The sequence below is a fragment of the Crotalus tigris genome, unplaced genomic scaffold (assembly GCF_016545835.1).
Source record: "Crotalus tigris isolate CLP2741 ecotype Arizona unplaced genomic scaffold, ASM1654583v1 scf7180000020588.15403103151:6194809, whole genome shotgun sequence".
NCBI lineage: Eukaryota > Metazoa > Chordata > Lepidosauria > Squamata > Viperidae > Crotalus > Crotalus tigris.
In genome coordinates this window covers 2102166-2121635 of record NW_024098092.1, presented here as the reverse complement: position 1 = coordinate 2121635, position 19470 = coordinate 2102166, and the positions used below count along the sequence as shown (strand labels likewise).

Here is a 19470-nt window from a genome sequence, read left to right as displayed (position 1 = left end):
TCCTAGTCAAACAAGATGCCATTTCACCTAAGAGCTGGTACCCCGACAAATAAACCAGTTTATGGCTTAGTAGGAAGGTTGGATTAAACCCCTGCAGTAAATTAGAAGGAAGGAAGTAGCGTTCAGCCCTTTTTAGTTAGCTTCAGAGAAGGAATTGGGCTCAGCCTTGCAATGAATTTCTAGTAGCAATAAAACGCCGAAAATTCTTGCTTTGGGCAAGTGCTGGAATTATTTTGTCGCTGCATCCCTTTTTTTTCTAAACAACAATATTGTGCTGTGAGGCTGCTAGTGTGTGTAGAGACACACACAGGGTTTGCATTGTTTTTTAAGGTCATGCAGCCACCCTGGTTTTCTGGGAGCATCTGGAAGGATCGCCGTCAGGATTGGGAATTTGGGCGGCTTCTTTTAAAAATAATGAACATCTGGGGTTCCAGAGGTGATGGGCCAGAAGCTATATACCTTGCTATCATCTCTGCCAGAGGTTTGGATGGCTTAAGGGGATGGTCCGGAGGGATCTTAGCTGGAAAAACTTGCTTTGACAGGCAGGTTTTGCATTCTGAAATAGGGAACGCGGATTGTAAAAAAAATAAAATTAAAATTAAAAGGATGCGGGTTTTGAACTTAGAACAACCAAATCTGCAGCAACTCCGAGCCATTTGCTGGAGAAAATCTGAATGCCCCAACTTCAGAACACGTACGACTGGGACTGCAAAGATAAGGTTTGGAAATGTAAGGATGGCAGCCCGCGCTAAAAAACGATATGTGGTTTATTTTTATCTCCTTTAGCCTATCCTACAAGCCCAACTCCTTGTGGCTAAGTCCAAACCACAGTCCGCCAGACCTCAGCTTATCAGGGTGAGCATTAATTTGAAAATGCAGCTAGATTTACTCATAAAGGCCTACAAAACACGCAAGGAGAGATCACACCTATTTTCCCGAGCACCGGAAAGCAAGCCAAGAAACAAGGGATGGAAACTAATCCAGGAGAGAAGCAACCTAAAAAGGAGGAATTTCCCGACAGTGAGAATAATTAACCCGTGGAACGGCTTGCCACCAGAAGTTGTGGGTGCTCCATCACTGGAGGCTTTTAAGAAAAGATTGGACCACTATTTATCTAATAGGGTCTCCTGAATGAACAGGGGGTTGGTCTAGAAGACCTCCAAGACCCCTTCCAACTCGGTAATTCTATTAAAAAGTTGGGAAAATAAGTGGGCAGCAGATCAGAAGGAAAAAAGGAAGGTTTAAAGCTTAGGATCTGTCTCTTGTGATGTCACAAAGACAGAGAATATTGGCAACACTCAACCGCGAAACTCCACAACTGGTTCCGTTTCAATGGCTCTTGGTCCACTCTGTCCACCTCAATCCAGACCCACATTTAATTCCTTTATTTTTTTAACATTGATTGACTCCCACGCAGATTCCCCTCCTCGCACCTATCTGGAGCAAAATGTCCACAAAGAGCTAAGAAAAAACTTAAGAGAGCTTTACCATTCCACCAGAACAAGAGAGGATTGGGACCGGCAAGTAAGTATCCCTTGTGTTGAAGCGTACACATCATAATTAAAAGCGAATTTGTCTTGCGGGGATAGTGTGTGCTTTGCTGGGTCAGCAAAACCCGTGCAAATCCTCAGCTCCATTTTCAAATTGGTATGTTTTCTTGGTTCGTGTTGTGTTTTTCTTTTTCCAACTGTAAATTTTGGTGCCTAGCTGCTTCTGAGTGGAGAGTTTCTATATTTATGACCCCATTCATGCCCCAGTCCTCCTTGGGGGTGAAGACACCAAGCCAGGAATCCTGGTTTATCACTCACAACAGTGCCATTTAAAAGCCGAGATCTAACAAAGCATGTGGCTTGATGTGTCATTTCTCTCTTTCTGTCCAATTCCAAAAAGATTTAGAAACCTACTGGCAAGCTGGCCATTTATTTCCCTCTTCTATCTTGAAACCAAACATAGCTTTGCCCCCTAAAACAATTATCATCTATAATTTAGCATCTTTTGATGCTGTGCTAGAACATTTTTTACTTTGTCTCCTCCACTGCCTCTGCTTTCCATCTGTCCAGCCAAAAACGATTGCGTTTATCTCTAGAAAAAAATTGGCTGGCTGGCATTTGCAAAGGTAGAAGGGGGGGGGGAAACCTCTCTGTAATATTCAAATGAAAACTGCATTGTCTTTTGATTCAGGGGACCTAGCCAGAAACAGCACGCGACCTGATGGAAATTTTAAAAAACAGCGAAAACTAAAAGGGTTCTTACACAACGAGGCCGTTTCCAGAAAATATTACGATTATTCCTTTGCATTCCTTCCCTTTCTCTGACCCTGCCACTTGAAAAGGCTGGGTTTTATTTTCCCTCTGTGGAATGGGTGGTTTTCAAAATGCAGGATTTTTAAAAAGGGGGTTTTGATCGGGGTGGTTTGCCTCACAGCAAGGAATCGGGGCGTCCCAGTTAGAAAGCAGGTTTTAAATTGGAATAAATAAAGACAGTTTAGTTGTTAATTCCCCGATGTTTTCCCCTGGTTTTTGAACTTTGAAAATCCTGCAGAGTAAGAGGCTGTTAAGACCCCCCCCCCCCAGACCAGTAAGTTGAAATAAATAGAGCAAAATAAAAAATGCAAAATTTGACCTTAGGGGAAAAGGGGGGGGTTGCTTGGCAAGACTTGGTCTCTACTCTACTCATCCCAAATAGTCCTTGACTTATAACCATTTATTTAGTGACTGTTGGAAGTTAGAACGGCGCTGTGACTTATGACCCTTTTTCACACTGACAACCGTCGCAGCGTCCCCGATGGTCACGTGGTCAAAATTCGGACGCTTGCAACCCTATTTATGACGGTCGCAGCGTCCCGGGATCATGTGATCCCCTTTTGCGAACTTTGGCCAACTTCCCCATTGACTTCCCCAGGTCAATGGGGAAGCCGGATTCACGTGTTACTAACTCAACAACTACAAGATCCCCTTAACAACCGTGGAAGGAAGGAAGGTCGTAAAAGGGATCAAGATTCCCTTGCTCGGCTGTGGAAATTTGGCGCTCAGTCGTCGTAAGTCGAGGACTACCTTCCCTTTGGACCCTGAGTAGATTGGCTAAGATCGTCTTCTTGCCGAGAGCCCAGCCTGATTTTTTTTCTCCTGAAAATATCGCTTGAGCCTTGAACTTTAGCATTTGCCCAATGTAGACAGGCAATCCAAATGAGGATTGTCGTACATTTGGGATTATATTACAACAGGCGGGACTGGACTTTAAGCCCTGTGGAAATAAGGCTGAGCTATGAAAAGTTTTTGCAGGATCCAATCGGAGTCGGTCACCAGGACCAAAGATTTATCCTCTCAAGCTTTCGGATTCGTTCCGAAGCCCATCCTGGGGGAACCAGAAAGTGTGCACTGCGTGGTATTTATAGGGTGCCTGGTTGAGTGTGGCTTTTAGTTTTTAATTGGGGCATTGATAGCCGGCTATTAAATTGTTGATTGTTGTTTTCCGTGGCTCCTAAGCACCTGGGTGGTAAATCAGCATTCCTGATCTGTTTCCCAGGTTTCAATCATTTCCCTGGCTATTTTTGACCCTGCTCGGCCAACAATATGAACATTTTCTCCCCAGGAAGGTAAAGTTACCCAACTTTGCATCTAGAAAGCTAGCCCCTCAGGATATGAGGGCGCCTGAAGCCCAAGGGGCTCGCTTTTCCTTGAAGGGAAGGGGCCGTTGCATAACTCCCAGCCAAGAGGGGATTACGGCCGGTAGCATCTGGAGACAGGTTGGGGGCTGTCTGTTGTCAGAACGTCTCCTTTGCCTGCTCATCAGGTTTCTGAGAACGGGCTTTTAAGGAGACCTTCCCCAAAAGCTCATAAAAGGCCAGCAGCAGTTTTTTTTTGTTTTTGGCTTGCTCTGCAAAGCGGCAGAATGTGCAGAGATCAAACCAAATGCCCAGAAGGCATTTCATAATCCTGCAAAATCCAGTTGGGTAAATAGTCCTTGAAAACTGCTGACCAGGAAATGCCAGCGATTCAGGCCAGCTCCCGGATTGCCCAGGAGACCCAAACAAAGAATATCAAGGTCCCGAGTTGCATCGGGAAGTTTTAAAACCAGTGTCTCTCAAACCTTGGCAACTTTAAGATGTCTAGCCTTTGATTCCCAGGATTCCCCAACCAGGCCCTTTGGTTTTTCAACTGAGAACTGAAAAAAGACACGGCACAAAAAGAAAGAGGGCTGAGGAGGGAAGAGGAAAAATCAAGGTAGCCAACCCACGCAAGCATCCCTGGGAGCCTGCTGGGAGTTGAAGTCCCAGCTGTGATTGAGAAATATTGGCTTAAACTGCCCCTTTCAAGAATGGGAACGTTACACCCTTTCAGGGCCCAGACGTTTTGCTTAGAACTGGATGTGACACCACCGGGAAATTTTGCCTCCTGTGTTGCAAAACAAATGAAGTGGAAGGATCTTTCCAAAGAAAAATAGCAGTTATTAGGAACGTGGCACATTACACGCCTGTGAAAATCTCCCAGGAGCTGAGCTCAATCCAAAGGAATAGTCATCTTTTCAATGTTTTGGGTCTCCGGCTCAAATTGTTTACTTTTCTTCTGTAGAGGGGAGAGTAAGGATTCCCTGAATGGAAAGAGGGAATCTCTTAATGGGAAGAGTAGATTCCCCAGAGCGATCCATACTTGTTTTCCAGAATCAAGCTTTTCAAACATGTCAGCGACGGCCCCCTTACAAGGAGTCAGATTTCCCCCTATTTCCAGACACACAGGCTACCCTATACAGATAGTACAGACGTGATCCAAATTGGCAACTGGTTCATATTTGTGATGGTTGCAATGTCCCAGGGTAACGTGATCCTCTTTTGCGACCTTCTGACAAGAAAAGTCAATGGGGAGGCCAGATTCACTTAACAACGGGTCCTTACTTAAGAGCTGCAGCGATTCTCTTAGCCACTGTGGCAAGAAAGCACTAGCAACAGCCCTTAGACTTATATACCGCTTCACAGCCCTCTCTAAGCGGTTTACAGAGTCAGCAAATTGCCCCCAACAATCTGGGTCCTCATTTTCACCGAGCTTGGAAGAATGGAAGGTTGAGTCAGTCTTAAGCCGGTGGAAACTTGAACTGCTGGCAGCCGGCAGAGTCAGCCTGCAGTACTGCATTCTAACCACCGCGCCACCACGGCTCGGTGGTCAAATGGAGCAAAACTCACTTAATGGCTAGCAGTGGAAATTTGCAGCTCAACTGTGGTCTTACAGCGAGGACCACCCGTAATTTATTTCTCAAATGCATCTGGGTATTATGGCTAAGTTCTTCCCGCTGGCCATTAAGCAGGCCTCTGCGAGTGTTTGCTTTCTGCATAAGGCATCGACTTCCAGGTACATCAAACATTAATGCTTGCACGATGCCCATCAGCCTAGCCAATCAGAGAACCAAAGACAGTGGGTGATGCCTACAACTGAGAAAACCCAGAGAACAAACCCCATCACAGCCTTGCTTCCCCTGACAACTACTTGTCTCCGTCACTATTTTGTGGTCTTCTTGCTGGGTCTATTAGAAGCGTAGCCGTCTCTCCCCGATCCACAATATAATTAACTTTCTCACCCAGCAGAGGAAAATAGAATATTTGCTCTTGTTTTGGCAGGAGAAAAGAGGCTGGATTTAAGTAAATTATTATTTACCTTTTCGGGGGGGGTTCCACAAAAACCAGCGGATCCACCTTTCGGGGGTCGATTTCACGGAATCATGAGGACTAGCGTCTGGGTGCTCCAGCTCTGCTTTCTACACCTAAGCTCTTCTGATATCTTGGACTGGACGTATCACGGTAAGGAGGAAAGAAAGAGGGAAGGTGGGAAGAGAGCAGAAACGCCTTTGGCTTTCAACTATGATCTATTTTAAGGTGGCAAATCGTTGCAGCATGGTTAAATATTGGTTTCCCAGACTGGGACTGCAATCCTAGTTGCTCCTAGTTACTAAAGGGAGCCTATTTGGTCTTGTGGTTAAGGGTTAGGGTCAGCTAGAAAGTGAGAAACCTGTGTTGCGGGTCCTGTTTGCAAAAAGGTGTGAACTCTTATGCCGTCCGGATAGTCCACAATTAGAGCAAAAATTAAGTTAGTATGCAGTACTTTATTTTAAGAATAATTCCTTTAGACCTTCACTATGAGAGTCTAAGGATCAGCTTTCCTGCTGGGGATGAATTAGGAATTGCCCAGCAGATCTGGAGTGGACCAGTTGAAGGGAAGGAGGGAGCAAAGACCTACAGATGGGTTTTGGCATCCTATTAGCTCACCTGTGCACGTCGCCAAACACCTGCCAGCCTGCAGCACCCTTGGCTTTAAAATCAAGCTAAACCTCTTTTGAACAGCCTCCACAACTGCATGTCATTTGCCTCCCTTTCAAACCAGGTAAGTTCCCCCCCTGCCCCCCCCCCCAAAAAACCTTTCTTAACATCTCCCAACATCCCAGAGATGGCTGCTGCCTTAGGATTAATTTTGGAATCGGGTCTCTTCGGATGCCCAAATTCTTGGCAGGCCTCCCAAGGTGGAGATGTTGTTTTGAGCAAAGGAGTGGAAAATAAATTGGGGTAGAGATTGCCAATCAAGCAGAAATTCAAAAGGGCAAGCTTGTGCCGGTCGCTTTTTGTTTTGTCTTTCTGTCTCTCCTGATCTGTCAAATCCAAAAGGACGCTTTGCGACATTTCTCCTTCTTTAGGGGGAGAAACATAGGACAATATGCTAAAATATTGTTCTATCTGCTGCGAGAATTCTCTGTTCCATACGTAAAGTCAGCCAAAGGTTAATGCCTCTGGGACGTCGATATGGAAGGAAGTTAAATCTGCTTTTAATTTTTTTATTTATTAAGAAAGTCCAAAGGAGAAACTCTATGAGAGGAGAAAAAAGATTCTTCCCTGGAGATAGTTTGTTCCAGTAATCTTTCTCCTCTGTTAATGCCCTCTAATAGGGATCGATCAATACTTTTCACTCCTGATTGCAAAGAAGCTACCCTAAAAATTGGGGAGGGAGCCAAGAAAGATTTTTAGACCCATTGCAAACAGAGCTGAGAATCTGGACAGTGAGAAAAAGAGAGCACTTAAGAGCCTAAAAAAAGATGTTTATGATAGCCAAGAAGAAGCCTTGATAATCTGTCAATTCCCCCCCCCCTCTCTTTTTTTACAGGAGATCTCTGGAGAGCCTAGAAATTTATCTCCAAATTTCCTCCATCACCACTTTTCCCACCAGAAGTCTTTCCAATCACTTGCCAGGACCCGCTGCAGGGTTTTGACTTACATCATTGATAAAGAATATTTGTGGTTGAAATGGTGCTCTTTGAACAAGTTTGTTTTTTCTTGCAGGCCTTTTATTACCCATCTAAGTAACATCATCAGTGTTAGGAGAGAGTGGGGTCTGACAAAGCCTACCCCCCCCCTTCAGCACAGACATTTTACCTCATTTGGGTAATGAAACATCTGCAAGAAAACCACCCACCGCAGAGAATGCACAACATAGTTGTGGTTTCATTTAGTAAATAAGGGAAAAAAATTATTGTAGGAGACACGAACTTACATTTTTTTTTTTTTTAAATAAGAAGCCGGCTGATCGAACTTCTAAACATAAGTTTTAGAGAGGACACATCTCTATGTTTTTTTGTTTTTCCTATTCCCTCATCCTCCCTCTTTCCTTTCTTGTCATATCTTTCCCATTTAAATCTTTCCAGGCAATCTGGAAGCGGGTAAAGCAGGGGTCTTCAAACTTGGCCCTTTGATGACTTGTGGACTTTGCTGGCTGAGGAATTCTGGGAGTTGAAGTCCACAAGTCATCAAAGGGCCACGTTTGAAGACCCCTGCAGTAATGCTATATCTTTGGTCTAAGCTAGCATTCCTCAACTGGATCTCCGTGCACGCTGGCTGAGGAATTCTGGGAGTTGAAGTCCACAAGTCATCAAAGGGCCACGTTTGAAGACTCTTGCTGTAAAAAGCTTGCTTATATAGGACTCAAGACAAGTCTTTGGCTTCTGTGCTATGCCTTATCTGACAGCCTTTTTCTCTCCTTCCCTGGTCCAACCCAAGGGGAACACAGTGAAGACGAATGGGGAACGTACTTCGAACACTGCCTGGGGAAACTGCAGTCCCCCATCAATATTCAGAGGTCGAAAGCCAGATTTAATCCCGATCTGGAACCGCTGCAGCTCCAGGATTATGGCTATCGCCGTGACGCATTCAAGATGACCAACAATGGCCATTCAGGTGAATAATGAGGGGGGGGGAGGAAGCAAAATCCTAGGACACAGGTCTTCAAACCTGGCCCTTTTATGACTTGTGGACTTCAACTCCCAGAATTCCTCAGCCAGCGTGCACGCTGGCTGAGGAATTCTGGGAGTTGAAGTCCGCAAGTCATAAAAGGGTTGAGTTTGAAGACCCCTGTCCTAGACTTCTGATCTAGCAATCTGGTGATTAAAGAGCTTGCAAGCAAGGGTCATTTTAATTTCTAGCTTAAAAAAAAAGACCTTGAGCTTGGGAAAGCAACAAAGATGATTAGGGGGCTGGAGGCTAAAACATAGGAAGAATAGTTGCAGGAACTGGGCATGTCTAGTCTAATGAAAAGAGCATGATAGCAGTCTTCCAGTATCTCAGGGGCTACCCCAAAGAAGAGGGAGTCAAGCTATTCTCCAAAGCGCCTGAAGGCAGGAGAAGAAGCAAAGGATGGAAACTCATCAAGGAGAGAAGCAACCTGGAACTAAGGAGAAATCAGTGGAACTATTTGCCTCCAGAAGTTGTGGGTGCTCCATCACTGGAGGTTTTTTATAAGAAGAGACTGGACAGCCATTTGTCTGTGATGATATTAATATAGGGTCTCCTGCCCGAGCAGGGGGTTGGACTAGAAGACCTCCAAGTGCCCTTCCAATTCTGTTATTCTGAGCATTTCCCTCTGTAATCTATGGGACTCGTTTTTGCTCCTATCCAGAACTCGGTTTAAAAAGCAGAATAACCTCTTCCCCTGAGCCTCAAGACAACCACTTAAAGCAAGCTCTAAGATCACTACCTATCTTTTTAAAATAATAATAATAATAATAATAATAATAATAATAATAATAATAATAATTTGAAAGCTCGTTGCCCCGTTTTGCGCTGCCAGGCTTTATTTATTTAAATGCCCCTTCCAATCTTGCAATTGCCTGACCTTGCAAGAATCACAACCTGAAAGCCAAAAGGCAGCAATCAAAGGCAATAAAACCTGAATCAATTACAGTGGGTGGTCAGTTGAAGACTCCACGTCAACCCACAATATTACATAGCATTAGCTCCCCACAAAGCTTGTGGTTTCACTGCCCTTTGCCAGCTAAATGAGAGGCTGTCGGAGTTGGCCCCAGTCTGTCTACTGAAGGGGGCTGAATTTCCAGAGAACTTCAATGGGCGACAGGGACTTTTCTGTAGTGGCTCCTGCCCTATGCAAGGCCCTTCTTCTCCAACCCCCCCCCCCTGCAAAATGCTAAGACCAGCCCTGTTGTGTTTTTAGGCTTTGAATTCCACATCTTTTACAAGTCACTTTACATGTAGTCCTTGACTTCCCATTCATTTAGTGACAGTTCAGAGTTAAAGCGACATTGGAAAAAGTTACTTAAGGCCGATTCACCCTCCTGCATGAAAATATAAGCAGTCCTCGACTTACAGCATTTAGACTGTTCAAAGTTACATCACTGAAAAAAAAAGGACTTACGACGAACTTTCTCAGTTACAACCATCCCCACAGTCATAGGATCAAAATTCAGGTGCTGGGCAACGGGTTCATACTTACGACCGTCGCAGTGTCCCGGAGTCACGTCATCCCCTCTGGTGACCTTCTGACAAACAAAGTCCATGGGGGGGCGGAGCCAGCTTCGCTTAACGACCGTGTGGCTTACTTAAGAACCGTGGTGACTGTGGCGAGAAAAGTCATAAAATGGGGCAAAATTAGCTTAACAAAGGACCGACTTGTACAGTGGAAAAGGACAGGATTTTTATAATAAAATACCTATACAGATCCCAAGGATGTTGCATGCTGGCTTGTCTGCATTCACTAACCAGAACTAACTTTTTAGAGACTTTTCTGGAGCAGTAAAAATGGCATTTTCCCTTCTCTCCACGGCTCCCAAACCTCATTATATTTCTAAGCACGGTGCAGTGTTCTACCTGAGATTAACGCTAAGCATACTCGACTTTAAACCTGTCTGAACACAGGATTAAAATTGGGTGGGGGGAGGCAAGGCAGCTAAAGCAGCGCCCTGTTTTAAACAGGATTAAAATCGGGGTGCAAGTGCAGCTAAAAAACAAACCCCGTTTTAGCCTCCCTGCAGGGAAGCGGTCCAGGTCGACCAGATTAAAAGAAAATCAGCAGAAAAGTTATTGGCCGACGGCCCGCTTGCTTTTTTTAATTTGCACGCGGCTCCGGTCGTGATCCATTCATTTCTGTCCCGTCATCATTTTCTTTATGTCCTTCCACATTCTATCTGTCTAATTTTGTGCTGATTTTTCCCAATCCGCTATAAAAGCTGGTGGGCACGCCAGAAACAACAGAGGCTTGTACAAATGCACGAGGCATTAAAAAAAAAAAAAGAAGAAAGAAAAAAAGTAACAACAAAAGCACAGATCTAACATTACGGATGAATGGAGATATTGCTAGAATTTGGGACTATCACAGTCAACCCATTTTTTTTTTAAACTTGCTGATATACTGTAAAACCAGGAATGCTGTATTCCCAAAAGCAGCCTAGAAAAGGAGAAGGGAGAGAATCAGAGTTGTGTGGAAACTTACAACCGGACCTTCGGCAGCGAGAAAGAATGGATGAGAGACCACTAAGAGATTCTGCGGGTTCAAATCTAAACTCAAAAAGGGAACTTTGCTGTAATTTTGTATTCCCATTGAATGGGAAAAAAATCAGGAATTACCAAAAGCCGAGGTCAATTCGATTCTCCTAAAGATGGTTGAAGTCAGGGGTGGTCAACCTTGGCTCTTTTATGACTCATGGACTTCAACTCCCAGAATTCCTGAGCCAGCACAGCCATCTTTAAAACTGCCGGATGGAAAAAAAAGGATGTTTTAATGGGATGAGCAAGACAAGTATGATGGGGAAGAGTATAGCAAAAAAAAAGAGAGGGTTATGTCAGGCAAGGCAAGCCTGACTTTTGCACGTGGGCTCATTCTGACAATCCAGGTCAGCATTTCGCAAGCTAGTGCTGCCAAAACAGGCCAGGAATGATAGGTCTGAGGCAGGCACCAAGGTTAGAAAGCTTATCTGTAAACAGGGATAATGCAGATAGCTCTCGACTTAACGACCATTTGTTTAGTTCAAAGTTATTATAGGGACACTGAAAAAGTGGCTTATACTTATGGCTGCTGCAGCATTCCCATGTCACACGATCAAGGTTGGGAGGTTGGTAACTAGCATATATCTATGTATGACAATTGCACTGTCCCAGGCTCATGTCATTGCCCTTTTAAAATCCCCCTTTCCAGTTGTCATAGACCTTCCTTCGTCCATGAGGATTATAAAAGGCCTGCCCGGGAAATTCACAGCCATCCAGCTGCACCTTCACTGGGGGGGCACGGAAAAAGAGAGCAGCGGATCCGAACACACCATCGATGGATTGCGGTACATGGCTGAGGTGGGTCACTCCGTTTCCCTCTGGAATTATCAGCCTGGGGGGGGGGGGGAGGAGGAGGAGAACTAGATTCTCCTGCTTGAGCAGGGGGCTGGACTAGAAGACCTCCAAGGTCCTTTTCAACTATTCTATTCTATGCTATGCTATGCTATGCTATGCTATGCTATGCCATGCCATGCCATGCCATGCCATGCCATTCTATTCTATTCTATATTCCTTCTATTCTATTCTATTCTATTCTATTCTATTCTATTCTATTCTATTCTATTCTATTCTATTCTATTCTGCCTGTAGTTGAAGGGCATCCTGCTCCCATTTGTAAGTCAAAGACTGCCTGTAGTTGAAGAACTAGGAATCGGTTGTCCAAGGCTACTTGCCTTTGATGGAGAGGTTCACCACCGTGTGGGCCCCCATGCCACTTTTTCACCCGTTCTTTTTTTTCCGCAGCTCCACATTGTCCATTACAATTCAGAAGCTTACTCCAGTTTTGACAAAGCGAAGAATAAACCTGACGGGCTGGCTGTTCTGGCTTTTCTTTTTGTGGTAAGGCACTCGACAACCCACTTGTGTGCAATGAGGGTCTTTTAAGAGGCCCACACCCAAGTTGGGTGGCACTGGTCTGCCGTTGAGTTTTGTCCCACCTCCTTGTACTACAGGCTCATTAAAGACCTTCTCAAAGGATCGCTCCCAACATATCCCATTATTTCTCCTTGTGGTCCTACTCCAACTTGTGCGTTATGGTGTAAGACACAGTCAGCCAGAGGTTCAGATGAGATGTGGCATTTTTGTCCACCTCCCAAGGCCTTCCCAAGGACCTGGAATAAGCAGATGTGGATGTTTGATCGTGTTAGAGATATCATCGTAGGATGTAAGCTGTTCCAAGCAGAGCTGCCTTTTGCAATTGACTGATGGTGAATTTGTCAATTCCAGAAGATGTTCAATGATGCTCCAATTCTTTAGGGATTGCACCCAAGGCACCTATGACTATTGGGACTAACTTTGCTTGCTCCTGCCACAGTAGTTCTATTTTGCAGGTCTTTCTTTGTGTGTGTGTGTGTGTGATCTTCCAGTTCTTTCTCTTCTGTTCTGCTGCCTCTGGCTACTGCTACATCCACTTCCAGACTCTTATCAACAATTGTTAACTCTGCTGTGTTGTATGGCAGGTGCCAGTCTATAGAAAGAAAGAAAAAAACAGGCATAGAATCAACATTGCAGGAAGAAAATGGGGTTCAACAGTGGGACCTAAACATCAAAAGGAATCCGGAAGCCCCCTTTGCAGCTACATTTTAATAATAAATGGTGTTAATTGAAATACATTAATTCACTTTAGAACACAACACAATAGTGCATTTTAAGTGTTTAGTTGGAAAAAGTGGCAGTATACGATTTATTTTTTTTAAAAAAAATTTTTTCCTGGCATGGCAAGCAAGCAGCCTTTTTTGGAAGGACACTATAAAGAGGCCGGGGTCTTCTGTTGGTGCATTCCTTTGATTTGCAAATTGGCAAAAGCAAGGTTGTCATTTTCTTGCAAACACCGCAGAACAATTGGAAGCTCAAGAGGCAATTTCCCAGAGACTGTCTCCCATTGCTTTGCCAGGCCTGGAACATCTGTCTGACATCTGCTTAACAAAAGGGTCTCCCCATCAGGGAAGGCTAACAACCACTGTTTTGGGGCCCTTGCAACTGCTAAGGTGCTGTCCAAATTGTTGTTGTGCATTTCGAAAAATTGCTAACTGGGAATTCAGCTTAATTTTCCAGCTGTTTGCCTCTGGCTCAGAACAATGGGCTTCACACATACATTACATACATACACATACAAAACTATCTCTCCCAACCTGGATCATCTCCTTCATTTCTTCCAGGTTCCCAAATCTGATCAATTATAATTGGGTTCACATCATAGCTCGTTTAAGGGTGACTCAGCCAGGTTTGCTCAACCTCAAATTGTGTGTTTAAGAGCCAGCAGCTGGATTGCAACCTCCCACCAAATCACAATTTAACAAATCACCTTGTGGCTTAGCTTGAGTTATCAATCGGATTATCAAGATGGATTTTTAAAAAAAAAAATGCTTTAAAATTAAGAAGTGTCATTGTGGTACTTCGTCCTGCCTGGTGGCTTTTAAAGGCTGCATATGATCAAGTTTAGGGTCTAAAATGAAGTTTTTAAATGGAAAACAGAGGGGAGATTATACTTCACAACCCTGAACCTACGACTAGGGGGCAGCAAACACTAGGGAAATAAAGACTGGAAATACGTTTATTTTTTCTGAGGGCAAATAGGGACCTTTAAATTAAAAAGAGATGAAGGGAGAGAAGCAAAATATAATCTGCACTTCTCCTCTGAGTGCAATTCAATCCTGATGGCCCTTATTTCTGGGACGTTCAACTTGCAAGGCTCGCCTGGTGGTCTCCCATCCCAAAGCAAAACTTATCCCCACTTTTTTTTTTTTCCCCCTTCAAGAACAGCCATCTTCTATAAGTGCTGCCATTTTGGGGTGGGCATGAACTAGGGAAATCCATTGCCTGAGTCATTGGGACTCAGGCAGTGTAAGACCTTTGATTATTTTAATTGTTTGTTTTTTAGGGCAGCCATTTTGAGAATGCTTACTACAGTGACTTCATTGCCAAACTGGCCAAAATTAAGTATGCAGGTAAGGCCTGGATTTGCAGGGGGGGGGAGGGACAAACACCTTCCCTTGGGCTGATGCTGAAGGGTGAATGAGATGGCCTCACATTCCTGTCAGATGCTCCTGACTGCAATTCCCACAATTCCTTGCCATTGGCTGTGCCTGCTCAGGGTTGATGGGAGACGAAGTCCAGAAGGGCACCAAAGCTGCCTAATCCCAGGGCCGGATTTTTATGGCGGGCGTTTTAAGCACCACATCTAGAAAGGGGGGGGGGAGAGAGAAATAAAAAAATAATAAAATAAAATAAAATACAAAAAAATAAAAAAATAAAATGAAAAATATAAATAAAAAATAAAATAAAATATAAATAAAATAAAATAAAAAATATATAAAATATAAAAAATAAAATAAGTAAAATAAAATAATTATAAAAAATAAAACAAAATATAAAAAATAAAATAAACATAAAATGAAAAATATAAATAAAAATAAAATAAAAATATATAAAAAATAAAAAATAAAGTAAAAAGTTAAATTAAAAATAAAATAAAATATAAAAAATAAAATAAGTAAAATAAAATAATTATAAAAAATAAAACAAAATATAAAAAATAAAATAAACAAAATGAAAAATAAAAATAAAAATAAAAATAAAAGGAAAAATGAAAAATAAAAATAAAATAAAAAATATAAAAATAATAAAAAAAAGTAAAATAAAACAAAATAAAAATCTTATTTTTTTTTGCCAACCAAAGAGCAATTTGCCACACTGGGCACCTGCAAAGTGGAAAAACAGACTCTGCAAAAATCATGCTTGGTTTGCAGTTTCATGCAGCCTGGGCTTTGTTTGAACTACAAAGACCAGCATTCCCAATCTCCGGTTTCCAAAGGGTTTCCAAGATTTAGAAAGCAGCTTCCTTCTGTATTCCCAAACATCTCAAGTTAATGGGCAAAACATTTAAAACATTAGCTATTTAGATCCATCAACACACCTTAATCTGATTCTGGTCTACTTTACAAGATCGTTGTACGCAGGGGTTGTTCTTCTCTTTTAGGGCACTCGACCACTCTCGATAGCCTGGATGTCTTAGCCATGTTGCCTGAAAACCTCTACAATTTCTACCGCTATCATGGTTCGTTAACCACCCCACCATGCACGGAGAACGTGATCTGGACCGTGTTTGACACACCTATCAAGCTATCTTACACCCAGGTAAGCATACGGTCCGTGCATTGCACTAGAACCATAGTTTATGCTGCATTCAACCATGGTTTGGATCTACATATTGCACAAAACCATTGTTGACTGAATAACATCATTGGCTTTGCTTTTAAATAGGTAGTTGCTCAGTTCAGACAGCCCACCCACACAAAAATAAACAAGCCAGGTTAAGTTATGTGAGCTGGGCTGCTTTCTTTAGCTGTTTGCAGGCATGGGATGAAACTTTACTAAAGAGGAAATTAAATCTGCAGAAAGTAGTTTGATTCTCTCCCAGCCATTGAATATACTGGCTTTTTAAAAATATGTATATATATATATATATATATATATACAGTAACCTAACAAAGTTTTATGTTAACTTTAATTCTACATTTTAGGTCGCATTACTTTTTTAATTGGCATCTTAAATTCTTTGTTTGCTTTTTTTTTATATGATCTTGGCCCATTTTGCTTAGGTTCCTTCAAATTTATTTTATCTCTTTGCAGATTGATCTGTTGGAAAACACCTTGTTGGACTGGAAGAATGAAAGTTTGAGAAACGATTATCGCCAGATCCAGCCCCTCAACAAACGGATGGTCAAAGCATCTTTCTCACCTCGGCTGTTTGAAGGTACACAGCAGGAGTGACCCCCCCCCCCAAAAAAAGGTGCCATACAGGAAGCCAACTAGGATGGGCAAACCACCTTTGATAGGACCAGCACAGACTGGGGTTTAAGACAGGAACCAGGAAGAGAAGTGTAGGACTCACCTCACCTGTTTCCTTGCTTGCAGCTGGTCAGCCTCCTCTTGAGTAGACCTTTACTCTTGAGTATAACCCCTCCCTGGTCACTTTTCTCGTCCTTACTGTTCTGTTGCTTAGGCCCCCACCTCCAGTGGAGCTGGAGGTCTCAGGAAGGGGAACGGGGATTAAATAATTTCTAATTGGTTTGGGCAGTGAGACAGTTGGTGTATAAATTTAGCAATAAATAAAATAAACAGATTTGTGGAAACGGTTGCTAAAATGCAGGGTCCATGAGCTCAGTAACAGGCAGCTGATGTCTGTCTCGAACATATGGACCCACGTTCCTAGCTAGAGCTGGCCCTTGCGCATGGTCCATCTCCCAAAGTAGCCAGAGGAAAGCTTAGCTTGATTAGTTCAGGTGCATCCCTAGCCTATGTGATGGGTAAACCATGATTTGTGGCTTAGTGAGTTGCATGTGAGCCAGGCCAGAATGGTTTGTTGTACAAACCCCAATTAAAACCAGTGCAGGGTGCGAGAACTCAGCAGGATCAAAGCAATGTGAATGTAAAAACCACCCTAGTTATTCTTCAGCGTTCAATCCCTAATTTCCTTGGAGATAAAGATGGACAATGTTTACAAAGGAGCTAAAACTAGAACTCCCATCATTTTAGGAAGGTGTCGACCCGAGAGCATCTCCAGTAAGCTCAATAAGATACAGACTAGTCTTCGCGAGATGAAGAAGTATCTTCTGGACGTCATAGGCAGACCTGGTAAGGAGTCCCTCCTTTGCTTTTATTGACCTGCGTGCATTCGGACAACCTTTTTTCCCAACCCAGCTGGGAAAACCAAGGGCGCAACATTTAAGAGACATCAGAACAATTCTGGATTCTGGAAGTCCCATGGAAGCCAGGAGGCAAGGCTGTTTTGAGTCTTGGAGGCATCTTGTCTTTCCTACCTTTGAGGTCTCTTGTAGCTCCTCACATCACAGAATTTTTAATTCCTTGGTGTCTCAGCACCTTCTGGGCCTTCTTTGTCCCTCAGTGTCCATTGTGTTGGAGAAGTCCACCCATATGGCTGAACTGAACCTCCCAACATCGCCCATCATCAGTCATGGGGACTCAGGAGGTGTGACAACTTAACACTTCCTCTTCTCAGCATTAGCAAAACACTGAAGACATTGACACCACCTTCCCCCCCTCCCCCCCCCGTGCTCAGGTCACTCCGGAAAGTTGAGGCCACTCTTTTTCGCTTCTGGAGATAAGGAGTGATGGTTCTGTAAGGAAAGAGCCCAACGGATTGGCTCATCTGTGGGTCACCTCAAGAGCAACCTGTACACCAGACATGGCTTGAAACCTTGCCAGAGTAGAAGGTTGGGTATCATGTCAATAAATTTAAATTTGGATTCTTCTGGGCTCTTCCAGGATCAACTTAAGGACCACCTATGAATAAGAGGTTCTCCTGGGTTCTTCCAAGGATCAACTCAAGGACCACCTATGAATAAGAGGTTCTCCTGAGTTCTTCCAAGGATCAACTCAAGGACCACCTATGACTAAGAAGTTCTCTTGGGTTCTTCCAAGGAATAATTCAACAATATCTATGAGTAAGAGGTTCTCCTGAGTTCTCCCAAGGACCAACTCTAGGTGAAGCCATATATAAAATTGGTTCCTTCCAGTTGGTGGGCCAACTCAAGGACCATGCCAACCTGACCGTGCCTGGTTGTTTATTCCAGGTCATCACCAGCTCAGCTTGCAAGCCTTTCACTTCCCCTTGGAGAACACCGCCAGCTATGTGACCATCGTCCCTCTGAAGCCCATGCAACTGAAGATCTTCACTCTCTGCTTCTGGGTCCAGAATAGCAACCAGGGCAGGCAGACCGTTCTCTTCTACTCCACTCCCGAGAGTGAAAATGAGTTGGTCGTCAGCGTGGGCATGGCGGTAGGAGTCTGGATCGGGGGCAAGTTTGTGCAATTTGACCTCCACCGCCGGGCAGAAGACTGGGTCCACCATTGCGTCACCTGGGTCTCCAGCTCGGGCACCATCAACCTGTGGGTCAACGGAGCCGTGGGCACTGCCCGGAACATTCAGAAAAACTATGTCATCCAGAGCGGGGGGACGCCCATCCTTGGGAAGAGGAAGAATGCCATGTTGGACGTCTTCGCCGATGCCTTCTCTGGATGGATGAGCCACGTCAATCTCTGGAGCTGGCTGCTGGACCAGAATGACATCCAGGAACTCACCCTTTGCAAACACAGCCAGCAAAAAGGCGACGTCTTGGCCTGGGGCGAAACACACATGTCTCTGTTTGGTGGGGTGACCTTAGGCCCCGACACCAGTTGTAGGTGAATCAGGCCTGGGTTCGAGGTCTGTGTACAGAAATGCTTCTTTCCTCCCCCAAATCTTTGCATTTGCCCCTGCTGGGACTCTTAAGCTGGTGTTTTCCAACTTCAGTGGGTGTAAGAGAGGGGAACGTCAACTCCCAGAATTCCCCAGCCAGGCTTCCATTATGATTCCGCATCTCCAGAAGCTTTGCTGCCTGGGGGATTCTGGGAGTTAGAGGCTGAAAAACATTGTTACCCAGAGACTTCAGTGCACTCCCCTCCACCAGGGACTTCTGGGTAGGACCGTGACCTTAGGTCCCAGGTTACTGACCCACAGATGTGGTGTGAACACAGGCCTTCAGGCAATATTGGGAAATCTGGAGCTAAAATGTCCCAGGTCTACCCCCACATTTGGGGTAGGCCTGGGGTTGCCCCCCTTTGGATTGCCCTGGGTCAAACAGTGGGAGGAGGCACGGGGTGTCGACCATAATGATTAACAAAAGATTGCAAACTAATCATCCAGAGGATCAGCTCCCCAACAAAATCTGCTAATAATTTAATTTAAAAGCCTGCATGGCAGAAAACCCTCACCTGTGGCTTGCCGGCTGTGAGGCATCAATAAATTCTCCGCCATTTCAACCCAATCCTTTTTTTATTTCTTAGATTTATAGTGCCACCCTTCTCACCAATAATACAGTAATCCAATGATTCGGTATTCATCTGATGAGCTTTGTCAGTTGGATAACACCAAACTGAATTGAAGGACATTGACAAATCCTTAAATGATAGGTTTCCCTCACTCTCTTTTATTTTTAAAAATCTCAGATATAGTTTACCCTCTGTGAATCCCAAATCTGATTTATCCTTCTCAGAAGTGGTATCAGTTCTCTCCAAATATATCTCAGCGCAGGAATGCAATCCCAGCTAATAACGAGATTTGAACGAACTCTCCGCCTCTTTCCAAGCTTTATCCAAGAACTTAT

The 19470-nt window shown here is 43.9% G+C and overlaps 1 protein-coding gene across 6 annotated transcripts; it reads left to right on the top strand.

Annotated features, from left to right (window-relative positions):
* The first annotated feature begins 1332 nt into the window (after positions 1 to 1332).
* Positions 1333 to 19126, top strand: CA6 (carbonic anhydrase 6). 6 transcript variants are annotated; one of them, XM_039367793.1, is made up of 10 exons: positions 1333 to 1524; positions 5675 to 5788; positions 8030 to 8206; positions 11454 to 11602; positions 12047 to 12142; positions 14184 to 14250; positions 15282 to 15439; positions 15935 to 16058; positions 16841 to 16939; positions 17899 to 19126. In XM_039367793.1, exons 2-10 carry the CDS (start codon positions 5710 to 5712, stop codon positions 18510 to 18512), a joined length of 1563 nt encoding a protein of 520 aa, XP_039223727.1. In that variant the 5' UTR covers positions 1333 to 1524; positions 5675 to 5709; the 3' UTR covers positions 18513 to 19126. The 6 variants fall into 6 exon arrangements, with proteins under 6 accessions (XP_039223727.1, XP_039223726.1, XP_039223728.1 ...); XM_039367792.1 differs by having other exon boundaries at positions 5609 to 5788; XM_039367794.1 differs by lacking the exons at positions 1333 to 1524; positions 5675 to 5788; positions 8030 to 8206 and adding an exon at positions 10670 to 10841.
* The last annotated feature ends 344 nt before the right edge of the window (positions 19127 to 19470 follow it).